The sequence below is a fragment of the Erythrolamprus reginae genome, chromosome 1, assembly GCF_031021105.1.
Source record: "Erythrolamprus reginae isolate rEryReg1 chromosome 1, rEryReg1.hap1, whole genome shotgun sequence".
Classification (NCBI taxonomy): domain Eukaryota; kingdom Metazoa; phylum Chordata; class Lepidosauria; order Squamata; family Dipsadidae; genus Erythrolamprus; species Erythrolamprus reginae.
In genome coordinates, this window is record NC_091950.1 from 84,843,318 (window position 1) to 84,864,569 (window position 21,252).

Below are 21,252 nucleotides of genomic sequence, written 5' to 3' on the forward strand. Positions count from 1 at the left end.
ATAGATAATTTCTTAGCTACAAAATCAGCTCATAAACTGGTAAAAGGTTTTCTAAACTGATTTCAAAATATACACAGTTACCTTAAACTTTTTTCCTTATACAGTGGGAATTAAAATGTGAACCCATTTGGATTTTCAATGTTTCTGTATAAATATCACCTAAAATGTGATATTTTAGGTGATATTCATTACAACATTCCAAACAATAAATTAAACAAATTGGCCAAAAACATTATTCCTGTACATTTATTTATTAAAGGACCACTGTAGATTAAATGCTATTAATTCTTATGACAATCATAAAATAGTATTTCTCCTACAGTAATTTATCCACTTTACTGATGCTTGTGGTAATGGATTACGTAGCTTATTCAAGTGTGCTTTTTTCTAATCCTTTGTATCTAGTACATATCTGGGGCAAATCACTAGGAAAGGATCAGAAAAACACTTATACTGTATAACAGAGGAATTTTGAAATTTTGGAGAATTGTATCAAACAGTAGTTAATCTTTTAACTGGTTGCTCAGTTTTTTCAGTGGCATTATTTAAATCAAAGTTCCTGCTCACATTAAATTCTTCCTTTGAAAATATTTGATATCAACTAATTTCTGGAAAAGAATTGCCTTTTGCATTTATAGGGTTTTTTTAAAACATTGTAGAAATATTTTTAAAATGCTTTCTTAGCTTTCTCTGTTACAAAAATGTCTCAAGTTATCACACAAAAGTTTGTTTTTGAATGTTAATTTATTGGGAATAAATCATTTCGATATTTGAACTCCAGGGGCAACCAATGTGTTGGCTACAGTTATAACTTAGAAATGCTATAATATTGTTGGAAAAAACAAATAACCTGTGTTACACCACCCTAATAACCAAAAATGCAAAGGATCTGCAAGCTGTAATAGTTGAGAAAAGTGAAAGTTAAATATAAAGAAGACAAACTACAGCTATTCCTTGCGTAACAGCCCTTTGTTCAGCGATTCCCCCCCCCCCCCAACAAATAATATTTACATCCAGTGCTTGAAGTTAATGCCAATACAGCAGTCGAATGATCATAATTTGGGCACTTACAAGGCATCATCATTTTTCTTAGGCTGCCAGGAGCTCTTGATTTCCCTCTACCTGCCTATTGATTCCCTCCATATCTCTGTCCGTTTGGCTGCCCAGGCTGTCAAATGATCTTAAGAATGTCATGGCCGATTTGGAGAATAACAAATTTGAAGGCATTGGAGTTCTGCGTATGCGTCAACAGGAGTAGACGCCTCTCTGAACCCTCCCTCCCTACGAGAACAGAAAAAATTCTAAAAAGACTTCAAAGAGTGATAGAAGACCCTTAAAAGTATTGGAAAGTGAAACTGGAGGTTTTACAGATCTGCAGAGGTGGTGGTGAGCGGAGTTTGGCTGGTAATAACTGAAAAAAGGGCAAAAATTCAGAGAAGAGGAAACATTTTTAACTGGCTACAAAAAAGCAAGAGATTATGGCAGCCTAAGAAGAATCATTTAGCAGGCTTGAACGAAATACATATATATTGGCTCACTGTATAAGAGCCAATTGGGATGGGGATGACCGATGGGGATGGGGACTATATTCTGGACTACCGAATATACAATATTATGATGAAGCCTTTCAAATAAAACAATTACTAGAATTGGACAAAGAGAGGAGAAATGGGTGAAATTAGAAAATGAGGTGAACGAGGGATTAGGAAAAGAAGGGATACATGATTCAAATTTAAATGAAGTAAGTAAGAAAACTATAGGACCCAGGAAAGTAGCATTTAAAGTATGGAGTAGATGGCAGAAAGAGTGGAAGCAAGGAATATCAAAATGGGCACCTATAAGAAGTGTAATAGGGAAGGGTGCAAAAGAATTAGAAATAAATGGGTATAATCAAATAAAAGATTTTTATAAAGGGGTGAATTAATGAAAATCAATGAGATAATACAAATAGGTGGACCTCCAAAATCGGTTAAGATGGAGTGAGCTAATAGATAAGATAAAAATGGGTCTGAGAGAAAATAAAATAGATATAATTTTGAAATATAGAGAGGATTAAGAGGAGTAAAGGTGATATATAAATTAATGACAGATGATAAGGAATATATGATGAATCAAATTAAGAATAAATGGAGTAAGGATTTTAATTTAACGGATGAAAGAATAGAAGGAATAATGAGAGGGATACAAAAAAATTAAAATAGATAAGTTTCAGGAAATGGAAAGGAAAATATATCTAAAATGGTATAGAACTCCTGCCCAGCTGGCATATATGATTGGTGGACTAAGCCCCAAATGCTGGCACTGTAGCCGTGCAGTGTGATGGTATACACATCTTTGGTGGGAATGTGAGGAGATTCAAAAGTTCTGGACTTTAATACTGGAAAATATAAATGGTATAATTAAAAATGAATTGCGGGTGGATGGGACATAATAGAAGGAAGTGTTAAAGAAACTCAAGGAATGAAGACAAGAACAAGAAGTATTCAGGATTATGATAAAAGCTGCTCATGCAACTATAGTATATGGATGGAAGGATAAAAGTAAATGGACACTAAAACGATGGAACGATTATATATTTGAACAAGTACAAATGGAAATAACTCATATTACCTCACTGAACTGTCTAAGGGAAGAAAAAGTTGAAAGGATAAGAAAAAAATGGAAACTTTACATTGCATGGGTGGAAAGGGATAAGGCCAATGAAGACATAAAGAAGAAATTGTTTGGAACTCTGAAAAAAAAAAAAACGATTTTTTTAAAGCTAATTTGAAGGCAATAAGACACTTTCTGAAAGCTTCCTGCAAAACATTGTAAGAATGGCATTTGCAATTTGGAGACTATAGCAGTTTCAGAAAACCTCAGAAATCTGAAACCTAAATACAACACATAATTGGAGAATGGCACCACCACCCTTGGGGAAAAGGCCTGGTGTGGCAAATAACTGCCTTAAGTACGAAAAGGCTGGGGATGCTTCACCATTAGTGAAACATTAGATATCAACTTAGGTATGGTGGGGTCTAAAGCAGTGATGGCGAACCTTTTTTTCCTCAGGTGTCGAAAGAGTGTGAGTGTTTTCGCACATGCATGAGTGCCCAAACCCATAATTCAATGCCTGGGTAGGGCGAAAACAGCTTCCCCCACCACCCGGAGGACAGAAACGGACTGTTTCCCAACTTCTGGTGGGCCCAGTAGGCTCGTGTTTTGCCCTCCCCAGGCTCCAAAGGCTTCCCTGGAGCAAGGGTAGAATAAAAACGCCCTCCCCTGTCTCCCTGGGGCTCTCAGGAAGCCAAAAGCGCCCTCCAATAGCCTCTGCAAGCCAAAAATCAGCTGGCCGGCACACATGCACGTTGGAGCTGAGCTAGAGCAATGGCTCACGTGCCAACAAATATGGCTCCCTGTGCCACCGGTGCCATAGATTCGCCATCACTAGTCTAAAGGGTTTCTGGAGTTTTGCACTGTAGTACTAAGATGGCTGGTCACAGTGTAGGATTTGAGGTGGCGCTCTGGATCTGGTGACACGGGCTGAAGCAAAGGGGTAGTAGGCCGAAATTGAAAGCCCCCATGCCTTTACTTCTGCCACTGAGGAGTGCTACTGTGCAGGGCAGCTATAGGTGAGTGTGGAAAATTGAAAATGAGGCAATTCCTTTCTTTACTAAAGCTTGGGGCTGGGCGAGAGAACCATGTTGTGAATGGGTTGAATCAAGTCGAGTCCTTATCCAAGCACCAGTGAGATTTGGTTACCAAATGGGAACTGTTGGAATTGCCATTGCTAAGTGGTGCGGTTATATGAAGTCACACTTTTAAACTGTGGATAGCCAAAGAAATAATAATGATCAATGGCTTACAAAGAAAATCAGCCCAAAGTTATTAGTCACAAATGAAGAGGCTTATTATTCTACTTCAAACATGTCTGAAAAGGAACGTTGTCTTACCTGAGTGTTCTGTGTGCTGCGGAGAGTCCAAGTATGGGAGATTAACTTTGATCTGCCTCAGGTTTTTTAACGCAAGCACAGACCTGAAGATATGTTCAACCAGTCTAGATTAGTGCAAATTAGTCAAATCTCAGCACTGACCTACAGTCAGGGCGGGTCTTGGACTCTCCATAGCACACACAAACAAACGACGCCTCAGCTGGGGCAAATGACTCCAGTCTATAGTGCTTCAAATGGCAATGGTGTAGACCAGGGGTAGGCAAAGTTGGCTCTTCTATGACATGTGGACTTCAACACCCAGAATTCCTGAGATAGCATGATTGGCTCAGGAATTCTGGGAATTGAAGTCCACAAATCATAGCAGAGCCAACTTTGCCTACCCCTGGTGTAGACCACATTGCTGCTCTGCAAATATCTTCCACGAACACTTGTGTGACCCACACAGACAAAGTGGCCAAACTTCTAATGGAACGAGCTGTTAAGCGGCTGGGAATTGGTTTGGTCTGATGCTCATAAGACCTGGCGATGTACGCCTTAATCCATCTGCCTATCATCGAGGGGGATACTTTCTGCCCCATCAGCCCAAGTTGAAATGAGATAAATAACGCCTCAATCTTTCTGAAAGTTAGTGAGCCGATCGGCTCTACCCGGTAATCTGTTGTCTGGAGGCTTCCTCTGCTAACATGAAGAGCTGATGGAGTATTACCCAAGGGCAGTGACTTCAACTGACAGAGTAACGAGGAGTGTAGCCCACGGAGGGCAGGGATTCCAGAGCAGCACTCAGTTTGCAAGCCTCTCGTCACCTCTGGTGATTAAGCAAGCTGCTTCCACCGCTTCCCAGCTGATTTTAAAACATCGAAGTACTGTATAGCCCACTGAAGTAGGGACTCCTGGAACAAATTGAGAATCCAAGCACTTTTTTTAAGGAGAATAATTAAACATGTCCCTTGTCTCGACTGAGTTAAAAGAACTAAGGCAGATCAAAGCAGAAGAGGTGTGGCCACGTCTATTTTTAACCCAGTCCCTTAATGACAGAAGTTAATCTCCCATACTTGGACTCTCAAGCAGTGCACAGGAGAACCTAGCTTTCTGGAAAAGGCTTTAATGCTGGAAATGAACAAGGTGGATGGATACAATTTTGGAAGATCTAAAATAGGTTAGGGATAGAACATAATGGAAAATATCTGGTTGCTAGACAATAAAAACAACTTGATGGCAATCAATTTATGTACAACATTTTTATTTATTTATTCATTGTATTTATATGCTGCTCACTCCAAAACGGACTCTGAGCGGCTAATTTTGATATACATAAAATAAATTCATTACTTCAACTAAAAGAAATTCAGTTATTTTCTTTTGGTTAATGTAACTCAGAAAGCTATACGTTAAAAGTAGGGTAAGCTCAGTTCTGTTTCATATACAAATGTTATTTAATAATTGGGGGCTGGGCAGCATGTGCTCCTTAGTTTTACTTCCCACACCATTTAAATCCAGGTAGTGGCTAAATGGCTTCATGCTAGATGGCGCTATCATAGAGTTCTTACTTTACTATGGTTTTGTTGTTGTTTTTTCATTATATACACTGAAAAGTCCACTATTCAACTGTAACTTACCAATGAATGGCATGCAATTGCAGAAATATTCTACACTGAAAGGAACAACAGTCCTTCACTTGTTCTTTTTCTTGGGATTTTTGTCATAGAGTTCATAGGCAAATTTTTCTGTAACTGATTTGTCACTCATCAATCCAATGAAGTCTATATCCAGCTGGAATGGACCATCTACTTTATCAGCCAGAGTAAGTCCCAATGTGCTGATCTGTAAAAAAAAAATCACTTTGTATTATTCTCATAAAAGTATTGCCTAAAGTCATGGACTATTTATTTATCTCATGTCTATTAAGCCTAACTTGATGTTTCACAAATAAACAAGATGAAACAAACCTCAACTACATAGTTCTTGATTAGCAACATTCAAAACTTATTTAATTCAAGAACAGAATTTCCAGAGAACTCAAAAATCTTCCAAATCTCTTCTTCCGTCTCTAGTACCCAGTTTCAGCAGTCTTTCCCCCATCAAAAATCTATGGTGGCATCATGCCGTGGTGGCTGAAACGAGCAGAGCTCTGCTCATTTCAGCTGATTTCTTCGTGGTTTGGAAGCCCATAAAGACAGATTGGATCCTGGAGAGAACAAGAAAAAGAAGGGTTCTCTTGGTGCTTACAAGGGGTGAGGTGCGGCTCCAATTGGAATAGAGGAACTCTTGTACACAGCACGAAGAAAATGCGGTCCTGACTGTTCAGTAATGGAAGAGTGGTAATCAGCTTGAGGAACCAGAAAGAAAAGGGAAATAAGAGAAAGGGAAAAGAGAGCCTGGACTGTTTTGAGATTGATTAGTGCTGAACTGAGTCTCCAGTGAGAAAGTGAAAGTAGCGAGCCACCGTGAGCTGCCAAGATCTGAAAAGTGAAAATTGTATTAAAGGGATGAATTTGATAAAACTAGAACGCTAAATACTGACTGAAAAAAATATAGTGATACCTCGTCTTACGAACCCCTCTTCATATGAACTTTTCATGATACGAACCCGGTGCTTAAGATTTTTTTGCATCTTCTTCCGAACGATTTTCACCTTACGAACCTGAGCCGCAGCTGCTGGGATGCCTTTGGACTTTCGTTCAGCTGAAGCGCGGGGATTCCCCTGAGGCTCCGGTCACTGGGAAACCCCACCTCCGGACTTCTGTTATCGCTGGGATTCAAAGCAGAGCTGGCAAAAATGAAGGGAATCCCTTCATTTTTGCCGGCGCTGCTTTGAATCCGAGCAAGGAAAGCCTCAGGGAAATCCCCGCGCTTCGGCTAAAAACGGAAGTCTGGAGGTGGGGTTTCCCAGCAAGGGAAGCCTCAGGGGAATCCCCGCGCTTCGGCTGACAACAAAAGTCCGGAGATGGGGTTTCCCAGCAAGGGAAGCCTCAGGGGAATCCCCGCGCTTTGGCTAACAACGGAAGTCTGGAGGCGGGGCATCCCAGCGGCACAAGGCAAAAGGGGTGACTTTGGGGATGGGGTTGCACGCATTATTTGCTTTTACATTGATTGCTATGGGAAAAATTGCTTCGTCTTACGAACTTTTCATCTTACGAACCTGGTCACGGAATGAGAAGAGAAGAGGAAAGAAAAGAAATCTCACATCTTGAGAGGACTTACAATGACTGAGCATATTTGGAAGAGCGGCGACATCTTGGGGAAAGGGGGAAAAAAGGCATATCCAAGACGAATGAGAAAGAAGATAAGAAGAATACGGAGACAGGATTTATTATAGAGATTTGGGAAGGAACTCTTGATGATTGTTTACAGCTATAAATAAAGTTAAAGAAGACTGTCGCTAGAAGAAAAAAGAAAAAAAAGGAGATTGAGAACAGAGACTGGACTTTGCATTGTGCTATGAAAAAATACTGGTGGAATATGTGGTAAAAGTATGGTAACACTTATACCTTTATAGGGCTAATATCTATATTGCAATCTTGATTGATGTTTCTACTTAAAATATTCATATTATTTATACTGGTTATGCTGCATATGATATATAATATCTTGATTATTTGATTATTGATACGATTATATATATTATATTATTTTTACTGCCTATATATTAAATTTATCGACCATTACTAATTGAATTAGAAGAACTATCAATTATCAATAAAGAAATAAGGTAAATAGGTGGTTGTAAGAATATCACTACTTGGAATATCAATGCTATCTATATTAATTATACTAAATAATAATAATAATAATAATAATAATAATAATAATAATAACAACAACTTTATTCTAAAAAAATTAGAATAAATAGAATAAATATACAATGTTAGTAATACAGAGAAGGGCGGGCGGCATACAAATCTAAATAATAATAATAATAATTATTTAGATTTGTATGCCGTCCCACTCTGTGTTACTAACATTGCATATTTATTCTAATTTTTTTGAAGAATTAAATAAATTAAATAAATTCTTAAAATTAATTTGGCTAGGGAAAAAGGCCAGAATAAAATGTAAACTTTTACAGGATTCTAGACTGAGAGGGGCTTGGGCCGACCAGATTGGGAACTGTATTATCAAGCAGCATTGACAACATGGACAATATCAAAAAATATCAGCAAATGAAGGAAATGACCTACAAGGCTGGCATACATTCTCATGAGTGAAAGAATACACAATTATTTCCAAAGACATCAAATAAGAGATGCATTAAATGAGGTCTGGAGGAAAATTAAACAAAATTTCTATATAAAAATTCCATGATGAATTTCAACAATGGAACTATCCAAATGTCATAGACTTAGATAAAATAATTACATAAAAGGAATTACTAGATGAACATGACAAGTTGAAATTGAATCAAGAATTAAAAATACAAGAAATCAAAATACTGTAGATTGGTGGACCTATATACAGATCCAAACAAAATATAAAAAGGATCTACAGCAGTATGGCTTTCAAAATGAACAATAAGAAATTGATAAAATTTTAACAGGTACGGATGAAAAAAAGGTTACTAAGATGTACATCTGTTTAATAAAATGTAAAATGGAGAAGGAAACAATGCATGGGCAAAGAAATTTGGGTACAATGTTGAATTAGAATACTGGGAACAAATTTGAGGAAAATTATAAAGTAACAATGTCGGCCGCATATAAGGAGAACATATTTAAAATGTTCTAGAGATGGCATCTACCACTAGCGAGATTGGCAAAAATATATTCAACCATAGAACCCAACTGTTTGAAATGCAATCACGTACAAGGGACATTCTATCACATGTGATGGACATGTCCCAGTGCAAAGAAACATTGGAGGAAAATTCAAAATTGGATTGAGAAAATAACAGCAAAAAATTGAGATGAGACCAGAACTGTTTCTATTGGGAATAATAAAAGAAAAGAAATGTATTGTATCATAAAACACATAATAACAGCAAGAATTACATTTGTTCAAAACTGGAAGAAAGAAAAGAACCCATCAAATGCAATGATCATAAAAAGATGCTAGAATGCACAGAGATGAATAAATTAACAATGGAATTGAGAGAGAAGAAACTATGTATTACAAAATATGGCACAGATGGTATGATTGGCTTGAAAAGCAAAGCAAAATTAATGTGTAAATTAATATAAAAAGATCTGTTAAAATGTAAAAAAGTGAGATGTGTAACTTTAGAGTCTAAATTGTTGTTAAATGATGTATTTAATAACGTACAGTTATTAGTTATATAACTTATCTTGTTCTTTGATTTGAGAAACCTTAATTGTGAATGCTATAGACATAAGATATCATGGCTTCAGCAAAATATACAATAAAAATCATGATGGCGTTGATTAACAAGCTACCGTATATACTTGAGTATAAGCCAAGTTTTTCAGACCAAAAAATGGGCTGAAAAACCCGACCTCGGCTTATACTCGGATCACTGAGGAGTCACCACAAGAGGGCGCCCCGCTGGAGTCCGGCAGGCATTGGTGGCTTGGGCGGGTGAGGGAACTAGGGCAGGGAAGGCATTGCTGTCTGTGTAAATACGTAGTGCCATCTCTGACAGCCGGACACAGGGACTGGGCTGCAGAGGTCTCGCTTTTCCACCCTCTGCAGCTCCAACTTTTAATTAGGAGAGAAGGGTGGCGTGAAGGAATGATGCCGGTGCCGAGGAGGCACCTTTAAGGCAAATTCAAGAGTTCAGAAAAGAGGGGGGGGGGGGAGGCGATGGGAAGCTGGTGAGGTGGGAGGGGGGGCGAGAAGACAGAAGCAGGAATCCACAGCTGCTTCAAAAACGGAGCCGCCTGAAGAACTGGAGCCGGGTGAGACATTGATAGAAATGGCCCTGCAGCTCGTCTCTCTCACTTCCTCACTTGCTTGCTTTCTTTAAAAAAAATTTAAATACCGCTAAATCAATATGCTGTCGGCTGCTTCCTTTTCTCCTCTTTTGTTTTCTCCTGTTAGTTGCGGTCGTGGAGGAAAAGGAGGAAAGGAAAGAGGCGAGGCTTCTTTTTTCTTTCCTCTTCCTCCGTTTCATTCGCAGCTGCCGTCCCAAGTGGATCTCTTTAGCAAATCTGCTTCCCCCGAACAACACATGGGGCAATAAAGGGAGACGGAGGAGAAGGGAGGATCAGGGGTGGGAGGGAGATCCAGCCAGTGAGCCAGCCAGCAAGCTAAGGGTGGGGGGGACAGCATGAACTCTCTCCAGGCTTTAGAAGTCCCCAGCCGGAGAGAGAAGCAGATTTGCTAACGACATCCACTTGGCGCGGTAGCAGGGAAAGAAGGAGGAGGAGGTCAGCCTCTTTCCTCCTCCTCCCCCAGGGCTGTGGGCTATTCTGTCTCTCCTCCTCCTCCCCCTGCTGCCTTCCCAAGTGGATCTCTTTAGCAAATCTGCTTCCCCCGAACAACACATGGAGCAATAAAAGGAGACGGAGGAGGAGGGAGGATCAGGGTGGGAGGGAGAGCCAGCCAGCGAGCCAGCCAGCAAGCTAAAGGTGGGGAGCGGGGCGGCATGAACTCTCTCCAGGCTTCTAAAAACTTGTCAAGTTTAAAGATCCCTGGGTTAGAGTTAAAAATGCAAGAGTCTTCAAACCTGAAAACATTAAGGCTAGTGGATTTCAACTCCTACTCCTGAAGTAGCATGGCTGGGGCAGGAATTCTGGGAGTTGAAGTCCACTAGTCTTAAAACTGTCAAGTTTAAAGAGCCCTGGGTTAGGGTTAGAAATGCAAGAGTCTTCAAACCTGAAAAGATTAAGGCTTGTGGACTTCAACTCCCACTCCTGTGGTAGCATGGCTGGTGCAGGAATTCTGGGAGTTGAAATCCACTACTCTTAAAACTGTCAAGTTTAAAGAGCCCTGGGTTAGGTTTAGAAATAGGTTTTAGCTTGGTTGCTAAGTGAGCTACTTTTTTTACTTTTTAATTTATTATTATTACCAGATTGCTTTTGTTTATCCTCTTTTAAATTTACAGACCTAGTTTACTGGTTTTCTTTAAAATAAATATTCTAAAACATTTAATCTACTGATTTCTCAATTAATGTAATTTTATTGGTTTCCATTTTTATAAGTTACCAGTAGCCACTGCATTTCTAACCTCGGCTTATACTCGGATCAATAAGTTTTCCCAATTTTTGTGACAAAACTGGTGCCTCGGCTTATACTCGGGTCGGCTTATACTCGAGTATATACGTAGTTAAGTGTGGTCTGAACGGTATAATTTATGCACAGCTGATTTGAGAAATCTACTCAAAATTCTGCTTTGTCATCAAACTGAAGAGAGGTATCAAATAGAGTGCCACTGGATAATGTATTCTTCAGGTTTTTTTGTAATGAAGTGGATGTTTATTACATTTTCAGACATGTGAGCCGCTCTGAGTCCTCAGAGAGGGGCGGCATACAAATCTAATAAATAATAATAATAATAACAACAAAATATTGGGAATATACCCTCCTGAAACTATTTAAGAAATGTATAAACACACATTTCTTCCCTGTGGATAATCTTATTGGAACTGATAGAGTATAATCATTCACATATGTTGTATTATTTAGTTTATAACACTACTTTTTATTCTAGTTAGATTTGTCTAGTTTAGTTAGCTACCTTGATCCCAGCAGAGCAAAAAGGTAGGATATAAATCAAATTCAGCAAATAAAATAATTAAGAACTTTGATCACAGATCTTAGATGTACATTTTCAAAGAGCAAGTTTGAATAGTTTAAAAATTACTTACCCTATCTGGCCAGAGTTCGTATTGGCCATCCTGGATTCTACCATGGCTTGTAAAAAAGAACTTAGAAAATGGAACCTGTTATAAAAAATTTACAGATTAGCTGAAAAATGTGAGTATTTGAATATTTTTTCAATACATTCATTTTTCTCTAATACATTGTTTTTGTTTTTTGACAAAATCACAACATACTAGAAACATAGAAGACTGACGGCAGAAAAAGACCTCATGGTCCATCTAGTCTGCCCTTATACTATTTCCTGTATTTTATCTTACAATGGATGTATGTTTATCCCAGGCATGTTTAAATTCAGTTACTGTGAATTTACCAACCACGTCTGTTGGAAGTTTGTTCCAAGGATCTACTACTCTTTCAGTAAAACAATATTTTCTCATGTTGCCTTTGATCTTGCCCCCAACTAACTTCAAATTGTGTCCCCTTGTTCTTATGTTCACTTTCCTATTAAAAACACTTCCCTCCTGAACCTTATTTAACCCTTTAACATATTTAAATGTTTCGATCATGTCCCCCCTTTTCCTTCTGTCCTCCAGACTATACAGATTGAGTTCATTAAGTCTTTCCTGATACGTTTTATGCTTAAGACCTTCCACCATTCTTGTAGCTCGTCTTTGGACCCATTCAATTTTGTCAATATCTTTTTGTAGGTGAGGTCTCCAGAACTGAACACAGTACTCCAAATGTGGTCTCACCAGCGCTCTATATAAGGGGATCGTAATCTCCCTCTTCCTGCTTGTTATACCTCTAGCTATGCAGCCAAGCATCCTACTTGCTTTTCCTACCGCCCGACCACACTGCTCACCCATTTTGAGACTGTCAGAAATCACTACCCCTAAATCCTTCTCTTCTGAAGTTTTTGCTAACACAGAACTGCAAATGCAATACTCAGATTGAGGATTCCTTTTCCCCAAGTGCATTATTTTACATTTGGAAACATTAAACTGCAGTTTCCATTGCTTTGACCATTTATCTAGTAAAGCTAAATCATTTACCATATTACAGACCCCTCCAGGAATATCAACCCTATTGCACACTTTAGAGTCATCGGCAAATAGGCAAACCTTCCCTACTAAACCTTCCCCTATGTCACTCACAAACATATTAAAAAGAATAGGACCCAGAACAGACCCTTGTGGCACACCGCTATACTATATATCTATCTTGTTTTGAATACTGACATTGACTCAACATACTTTCATTAACATCCTATCTTTTCCTGACTGTTTTACCAAACATTCCTTAAGTAACTCATCTCTATATCATTTAACCCATTTTTTGAAAAAAAAATTCTGATAAAATCAATTTTCATTTTCTTACATACACTTTTCACTATTTTTTGCATAGTAAATTGCCTCAATTGACTATAGTTGCATATGGTATGCTAGTTTTCAATCCAAAAGTATTACAGCAACCGGAGTAACAGTACTCCATGGATAAGTGACAATTTGCCATTCTTAGACTCTTACAAAAAATCCAAGATAGGGGAAAATTACATAAGAAAATAATCCTTTTTTCATGTTTCAAAAATTTAAATCCAAAGATTATTTGCCTATTTTTTCAAATATCAGAAATCATACTTTCTATAATAGTATCAGAAAAGTCATAATTATTACCTTGATTTCTTCCCAATATGGCCCCCCTCTGGGGAATATGAAGTAGTTATAAGCATCTTTCACCACATTGGGATTGTATTCCTCTGGACTGAGATTTAACATCCATGGTCTACCATCACCACGGACACGCAGACACACGCAATTAAAATTTGACCAATCATATAGCTTTGTCCGATTAAAAGTAAGCTGTCAAAATATATAATATTACTTTTAGTATTCCATCAATTATTACACTTGGCAAATTTCCCTTCTCCTTTATATGTGGCTTTCTTAATATTATTCTGTTCTCTGCTGAGTTTTTTTTTTGTTCTATTAATCTGCCCTATCCTTTTTACAAAACTATCAAGACAAATGGATTCTGTCATAAACATTAATACTTTTTCATCAGAAATTTATCATGTAATGTAACTGAACAGAATCACACACACAAAACCCCATTGCTATAGTTACAGTAAATACAGTATACAATCTGTATTTATCCCACTCTCGTTGAAAAAAACTGTTTTCAATTATTCTTGGACAAGATACCAGAAACTATCCAAATTTCCAGGCTAGTAAAATTGTGGTTACAGTGCCAATTTCCACATAGACCAATATGCCTTGCTTATAGGTGACACTTGAGGGTAACAGAATGCAACATTAGTGCAGCAGGAAAAAAAATCAAGAGACATCTGTTCCCCAAACATCTACAGCAACATTTAACATGTTATACTGTACCATTGCTTCACAACAGATGGTAACTGAGTCTAATTTTACAAGCTATGTCAATTTGCTTATTAATCACTATTATTGAAAAAGCAAACAAATAATCTGCACACTCCCAATGCAGTTGAAGAATAGATAAAATGGCTATGAAATGGGCTTTAAAAACATGGCAAACGTTTGAAAAAGAAAACACTTAAAAAGTTTATGCTGCTCAATGAATGCCCCTTAACATTAAAAACAAAGACAAAATTTATCTGAAGACAAACTTGAATCCTGGTGACTGTCTGGGCATATACGTAAGTTTTTTTCTTGGTAATAATGGGGAAGTGGACTGCTGTGGCCTTCTTACAGGAATGTTTTAAACTTCTTAGTTTGTGGAAGTCCTTGGGATACCTGGCAGTCTTTGTTGATTACTATTCCTCTTTAGTGTTTCAAGATCATTCAAGTCAACTATTAGCTGATACAGGCATCAGCTAATTTATTTAAGATTAGGCTCCATTAAATGTAGCAGTTCTATTTTTGAGCAACTGACAAGATTGAGCACCAAATTTCATTCTATATTGCAAAAAGTACAGGTTTGGCCATTTTTAAAAAAGAAATTGTATTTAGTAGAAAATTGTAACTAACCATTTTTAAAACTTTGAGATTTAAATTCTTAACATAGTGGCTGGCTGAACTTTATTTTAAACCACATTGTTTAATTATACATAATTAATTAATGTAATTGACTAGGTTCCTACAAAATGATAAAAACAATAGTTTGTTTGAATGGGTTCACAACTCAAAGCCAATTATCTTACAATAAATCAACAATGGATTTTTAAATGCTTGTGGAACAAAACTAAAATCTAATTTAATGCAATTATGATTTAGCCATTATGAGAATCTTAGCCTGATATAATATAGATCTAACAAAAAGCATGTTATAACATTTATAACAGGGACAATTTTATTTTAATTATTTCACAGAGGTATTTCACTGTCTTAGCATACATTAAATACTTAATAATTAATACTTAAATAGGGAATGTGGCACATTTTTTTCCAGTTAAATCAACAATTGTTAAGGTGGTTCGTGTTATTAAACGAGGGAATAATCTGATTTTATTCTTAGATTAATGGAGCAATTTATAATTGATTATTTGTGAGTCAAAGCCTGTGTAAAACATAATACCACAATCCATAGATGTTTACTTTAATTCCAAGTTAGTAGCTAAAAGTCCATTGAGTTAAGCAAATTTATCCTGCAGAACATTTCCATCCTCTTCTCTCCTACAATCCCTGTAATGTCCCAAATCCCATTTTGTTAATTTCACAGCCTTGCAGGCTATAAATACAGATTATCTCGACTGCTATGCTGTTGAATACCACTCCAACAAGAGTATGAGTCAAGAGTGGTGAATTATAACTTAATATATTTTGAAAAAAATAGTATTAAAAATAAGAATAGTATTTTTTAAAAGAGAATTTTGAAGTTTTTGAAATTAAAGCCAATTTTTCTTAAAGAATAAACCACTCTTTAAATGTGAATATTATTGTACTCACCATTTCTGGTTTTGATACCAAGGCACAATATCCACTATATTTTGTCACTCCGTCACGAGGTGCCGAAGTATTGAGGTTCCCAGACACGATCGCATACTGTTTATTCTTATCTAGTTTTAAAGAAATTTCACTTTTCCCTCCAATCGCTCCATCAGAACCAAGCGCCCATTTATTTATATCTTCTTCACTACGAAATTCCCATACCACTTTTGTCTGATTCAGTATAAAATCTTGTATTGGTTTTTGGTCTAAAGTTTGCATAAACTCAACTACCTCTTTCTTTGCAAGCCCACATTGTGTTTTGAGTTCTTCCACTATTTTCTTAAAGTTATTAATTGTATTCCGTGGTGAAATTTTCTCAATAAATGTTCCGGGTCTACTAAAGCTACTATACCATCTTGCATGGTGACCATTTGCAAGAGTCCTACACAAGCTACTTTGGCAGTAGTGTTTGTTTAGCAAAGACATAAAGTCCAGCATTTTGAGAAATGAAGCCATAAATGAATATTGATGAGTCGCTTCCCTTATCCAACAAAGATACTGGTATCTATTTCTTGATTAATGCAATTTAACGTTACCTGTTATAATACAAACAAAAACATTTTAAAAATAAACCTTTTAGTTTAATTTACTTTCTAAAATATGCTAAGATATACATATACCTTATATTACCATAAGTAACACTTTAAATAACATAAGAGCTGCATAAACAGAACAGATAGCATATGACATACAACATATTTTTAAAAAAATATTATTTATTGTTTTATCACAAAACACAAACAAAAGCATACATTCAATGCACAATTAAATGAAAAAAGTATACAAAGAAAGGAAAAAGTGATCAAGTAAATTTAATATTTAACAAGTAGGATCCACCCATATCCACTGAAGAAAAAAACCCACAGTAAATTCTCCTCCCATATGTGGAATGAGGAAAAGAAAAAACAGTCAACATGTTAAGCTAAACATACACAATAAATATCCTTAAAACACACCAAATATGTCAGCCTTTTCATTTGGGATATTTTTACTGCAAAAGGAAATGAAAGAAAATATATAATTAGAGCACAATTCCCTATTTGTGTTTTAATAGAACTGCACACATGAACTCAGCAATGAGAACACAATCTGGAAAATACCAGAAAATCAAGTATTCATCAAACTTCTGTTTGCTCGATAAAGACTTTAATGAGTCAAGATCAGTTTTGGTGACTACATGGTCAGGGCCACCACATGCAAGTTTGCCACTGCCTACTTCCATTAAAGAGCCTGGGTGGTGCAGTAGTTAGGGTGCAGTACTGCAAGCTACTTCTGCTGATCACTGTCTGCCAGCAGTTTGGCAGACCGAATCTCAGTAGGATCAAGGTTGACTCAGCCTTCCATCCTTCCAAAGTCAGTAAAATGAGGACCCAGATTGTTGGGGGCAATATGCTGACTCTGTAAACTGCTTAAAGAAGGCTGTAAAACACTGTGAAGCGGTATATAAATCTAAATGCTATTGCTATTTGGTTTTGCAACCTAGCCTGCAACCCTGGGATTTTCTGCTGGTCCAACTAATACCAGGTCAAATTCTGCTTGGCTTTCTGAGGCATCACCTAAGATTGGTTGAGTCTTCCTGCGCCTTTTAAAAACCTTTATCTATTAACAGAATAGATAAAGAGGTTCCATAGATGCTGAGAGACAAACCCTGGCTTGAAATATTTTTTCAACATTTATTCACTCTTTTCAGGAACATTGAGCCGCTCTGAGTCTTTGGAGAGGGGCGGCATACAAGTCTAATAAATTATTATTATTATTATTATTATTATTTGCTTTTATAATAAGGGTTTTTAGTTGTTTTTATTATTGGATTGTTACATGTTGTTTTTATCATTGTTGTTAGCCGCCCCGAGTCTACGGAGAGGGGCGGCATACAAATCCAATAAATTATTATTATTATTATTAATAATAATAATAATAATTATTATTATTATTATTATTATCGTTAGGTAGGAAAAACGAGATAGCTGTACAGCAGTAAACCCACCGAGTGGGGGCAATGCACTCAGTTCGCTCCATTTCTATCTTCCGTCGTCTTGGCTTTCTCCTTCCTTCACCCCTAACTTGCAACCAATAGTTTCACTTATTTCTCATTCCCTTTACAGGAGATTCTGGTCGTTCCCAGATAATGTGTGGGTAGTAAGTCCCACCAATGCAGTCTGGGGGTGATGGGTATTGTAGTTCAATCGGGAATTAAACCTTTGCAAACGCGACCCCCTTCGCTCACCTTTGCATTCACCGCCGGTCTTTTGCCCCCGAGTTCTACGTACGCCGACGAGTCCAGCGCTGAAAGTCGTCCGGACTCCTCAAAAGGAACGAGAGCCTACGACAAAGGTTCCGTGTCGTTTCCCTCGCGTAAATCTCGGCTGCAGGAACGCGGACATTTTCTCTTTCGGCTAGAAAACCTGTAGCTTTTGAATGTTTTTTTAAAAACGGGTTGAAAATCCCTGACGTTAAACGGCAACAGGATTAACAAGGGGCTTCCTAAAACCCCATCGGGTCCTCTTCCTTACCCCGACGGGCCTGGGCCGAGCTTTTATATACCGCCTGCAAAATGGGTCTTAAGCTTTCCCTGGTTCCCAAAAAGAATACCCACCTAAGGGAATCAACCACCCCACGATCGGCCTCTGCCCCACCCCCACCCCGACAACGGCTCCCTTTGGGACTACAGCACAGTTCCCCCCCACAACAACTGACGGAGGAACGCCCCTTAAATAAACCCCGCCCCCCGCCCCGGCTCGGGCCTAACGGCCAGTAGCGCTTTCTACGCCGGCCACGCCTACTTCCGACGCGTCGCATGGCGCATGCTCGGTGCCCTTTGTGTCCCGGGTTGGCTGGCTGGCGGGAGGGCGGGCGAGCGGCTCCCCTGGCTTTGGCAAAGGCCTGTCCGCTCGGAAAGTGCCGCACACCGTCCGCTGGGCCCGCTGTGAGGAAGGGGCGGCGGCGGCGGCGCCAGCTCCGCCATGGTGAAGAAGCGGAAAGGCCGGGTCCTCATTGACTCAGACTCCGAGGACAGCGGCAGCGAGGAGAACCTGGACCAGGTGAGAAGGAGGGGGGGCGCTTACTGGCGTCGGCGAGCTGGGCCCCGGGGCTCCATCCTCGCTTTGGCCCCGATCGCTTTGGATGGGTGCCGTAGGGGGTAGCTACTCCTCCCCCTCTCGCATCGAAACGGCTTTCGTTTCTCTGCCCGGGAGTGGTGCGGCTTCCGAGAGAAGAGGGACAGCGTGTGGTTTTACGCATATACATCGCGGTCGCGGAGAGAGAGACGACTCTGGCAACAAACGTGGTGGAAGGGATGGGAGTAAATCTGGAGGGCTTTTGAAACGCGGGCGGCGAGGCAGCGAAGACGAACTAGAGTTCAGTCGAAAAGGATCCAGTCTGGCAAGTGGCAGGATGCAGAGTATATGGTGACTTGGGGGAGAGAGAGAGCCGTGAAGATATGAGATCTGTGATTCCCCTTAACACACCTGTGGGAATGATGGGAGAATAAAAATAGAATAGGATTCTTGATTGGCCCAGTGTGATTGGGCACGCAAGGAATTAGTCTTTGGTGCAGATGCTCTCAGTGTACGTAAAAGAAAAAGATGCATTGGTCAAGAATCATGAGGTGCAACACTTTGTGATTTTCAGAGATAGGGGTCAAATAAGCAACCAGGAAACAATGTTAAATCGTAAGGATGCAAGCAACAAGTTGCAGTGGGAAGGGATGGGGGATAGAAACGATGAGAAGGCTAATGGTAAATCCACAGGAACTGAATTTAAACATGCCTGGGATAAACATATATCCATCCTAAGATAAAATACAGGAAATAGTATACGGGCAGACTAGACCATGAAGTCTTTTTCTGCCTTCAAACTTCTATGTTTGTATGTTTCTATTAGGAATAGCAATGCAGCCTTAGTGAATAGTTTGACAGGGTTAAAATTAAGAGGTGCAACACTTAATGATTATCATAGGGTAGAAATAAGCAATCAGGAAACAATATTAATATAAACCCTAAGGATGCAAGCAACAAGTTACAATCATACAGTCATAAATGGGAGGAAATGGGTGATAGGAATTATGAGATGCAAGATGCAAACCCTAAGGATGCAAGCAACAAGTGGGAAGAGATGGGGGATAGAAATGATGAGAAGACTAATAGTAATAGCAATACAGCCTTGATGAATAGTTTGACAGATTTAAATATGATATGTATCAAGCATAGTATGCATCAGACAATCAGCTACTCCATTCAGTACCGTAATACGAAATTAAACTGGCTCTAAATATTGAACTAAAGGGAAAAGATATTCCCTGATTGTCATTTTTCTGACAATCTCAGGCTTTATTCTGACTGTTCATATTGGTGATAGAAGAGAAGAGAAGATAATTCTTTATTGGCCAAGTGTGATTGGACACACAAGGAATTTGTCTTTGGTGCATATGCTCTCAGTGTATATAGGGAAAAAAAGATACATTTGTCAAGAATCATGAGGTACAACACTTAATGATTGTTATAGGGATCAAATAAGCAATGAGGAAACGATCAATATTAATACAAATCTTAAGGATACAAGCAACAAGTTACAATCATACAGTCATAAATGGGAGGAAATGGGTGATAGGAATTATGAGAAAAAACCAGTAGTAATAGTAGTGCAGACTTGGTAAATAATTTGACAATATTGAGGGGATTATTTGTTTAGCAGAAGGATGGCGTTCAGGAAAAAACTGTTCTTGTGTCTAATTGTCTTGGTGTGCAGTGCTCTGTAGTATCGTTTTGAGGGTAGGCGTTGAAACAATTTATGTCCAAGATGCAAGCGGTGAGGAGATGGGAACTGTTGTAATCACTTTCTCTGCGCAGCCCTTCTTTCTCCTCCTAAGTTCCATATCATTTATTTTAAAGTTCTCCTACGTTTTGGACCCATCTCTTGATTTTTGCTTGAATTTACCCAGTTTCTCAATGTCTCTGCAACATTTATAGAGTTCAGGGACTATATTTCTGTTTCTATCAAAGAAGGTTCTGCTCATGCAGATTATTTACAGGGCAAAGAAGGTTCACTTAATGTAGATTATTTTCTGGTGCACTCATTGTTGCTGAATTTCTATATACTGAGATTAATTTTGTCTCTAAGCTTTTTTAATAAGGTATCAGTGTGGGTAGCATATTTTATTATTCCTCTCTGTTAATAGATGTATTCTTCTGTGTTCTTTGCGTGTCAAAAGCATATAATCATAGAACAGTGAGCAACCATTATAGAAACTAAGTCAAAATCAGTAAATGATAATATACATTTTGGATAAGAGAATCACATTTTTTGTCCATGTCTCCACTTGCATCTAACCATAGTACAACATCCCCAAAGCTATTGTATTTTTTTGTCCTGAATTTCCATGACATTACTGTCATTTCATCTCCAAACTATGAGAGAGACTGGCTTAACTCATCTTTGGTATGTACTAGTGCTATCAAATTATTTCCTTTTTTATTTGACACCATCTCAGCACTGCCTCAAGGTTCATAAAATCTAGGGAGGAATTCAGATGACTGGGAAGAGAGGCACAATGGGTTTGGCAATACGGATAACATATTTTATCCCAATAGAGTTTCCCTCTAATATCAGGGATGGGTGGAAATCATGATAATCAGCAAAGA

The 21,252-nt window shown here is 38.4% G+C and overlaps 2 protein-coding genes across 2 annotated transcripts in view; one reads left to right on the plus strand and one right to left on the minus strand.

Annotated features, from left to right (window-relative positions):
• Window positions 1–5,155: 5,155 nt before the first annotated feature.
• Window positions 5,156–18,440, minus strand: NDUFAF1 (NADH:ubiquinone oxidoreductase complex assembly factor 1). Its single transcript, XM_070757238.1, has 5 exons — window positions 17,841–18,440; window positions 15,572–16,149; window positions 13,322–13,507; window positions 11,693–11,767; window positions 5,156–5,753 (listed from the first exon to the last, which is right to left on the minus strand). The coding sequence occupies exons 2-5, from the start codon at window positions 16,067–16,069 to the stop codon at window positions 5,604–5,606; spliced, it is 909 nt and encodes a 302-aa protein (XP_070613339.1). The 5' UTR covers window positions 16,070–16,149; window positions 17,841–18,440; the 3' UTR covers window positions 5,156–5,603.
• RTF1 (RTF1 homolog, Paf1/RNA polymerase II complex component) overlaps window positions 18,421–21,252 on the plus strand; it is a 44,467-nt gene continuing 41,635 nt past the window's right edge. Inside the window, exon 1 of the mRNA XM_070757225.1 lies at window positions 18,421–18,654. Within this exon, the coding sequence (XP_070613326.1) occupies window positions 18,577–18,654 (78 nt within the window). The 5' untranslated portion in view covers window positions 18,421–18,576. The remainder of the gene's footprint in view (window positions 18,655–21,252) is intronic.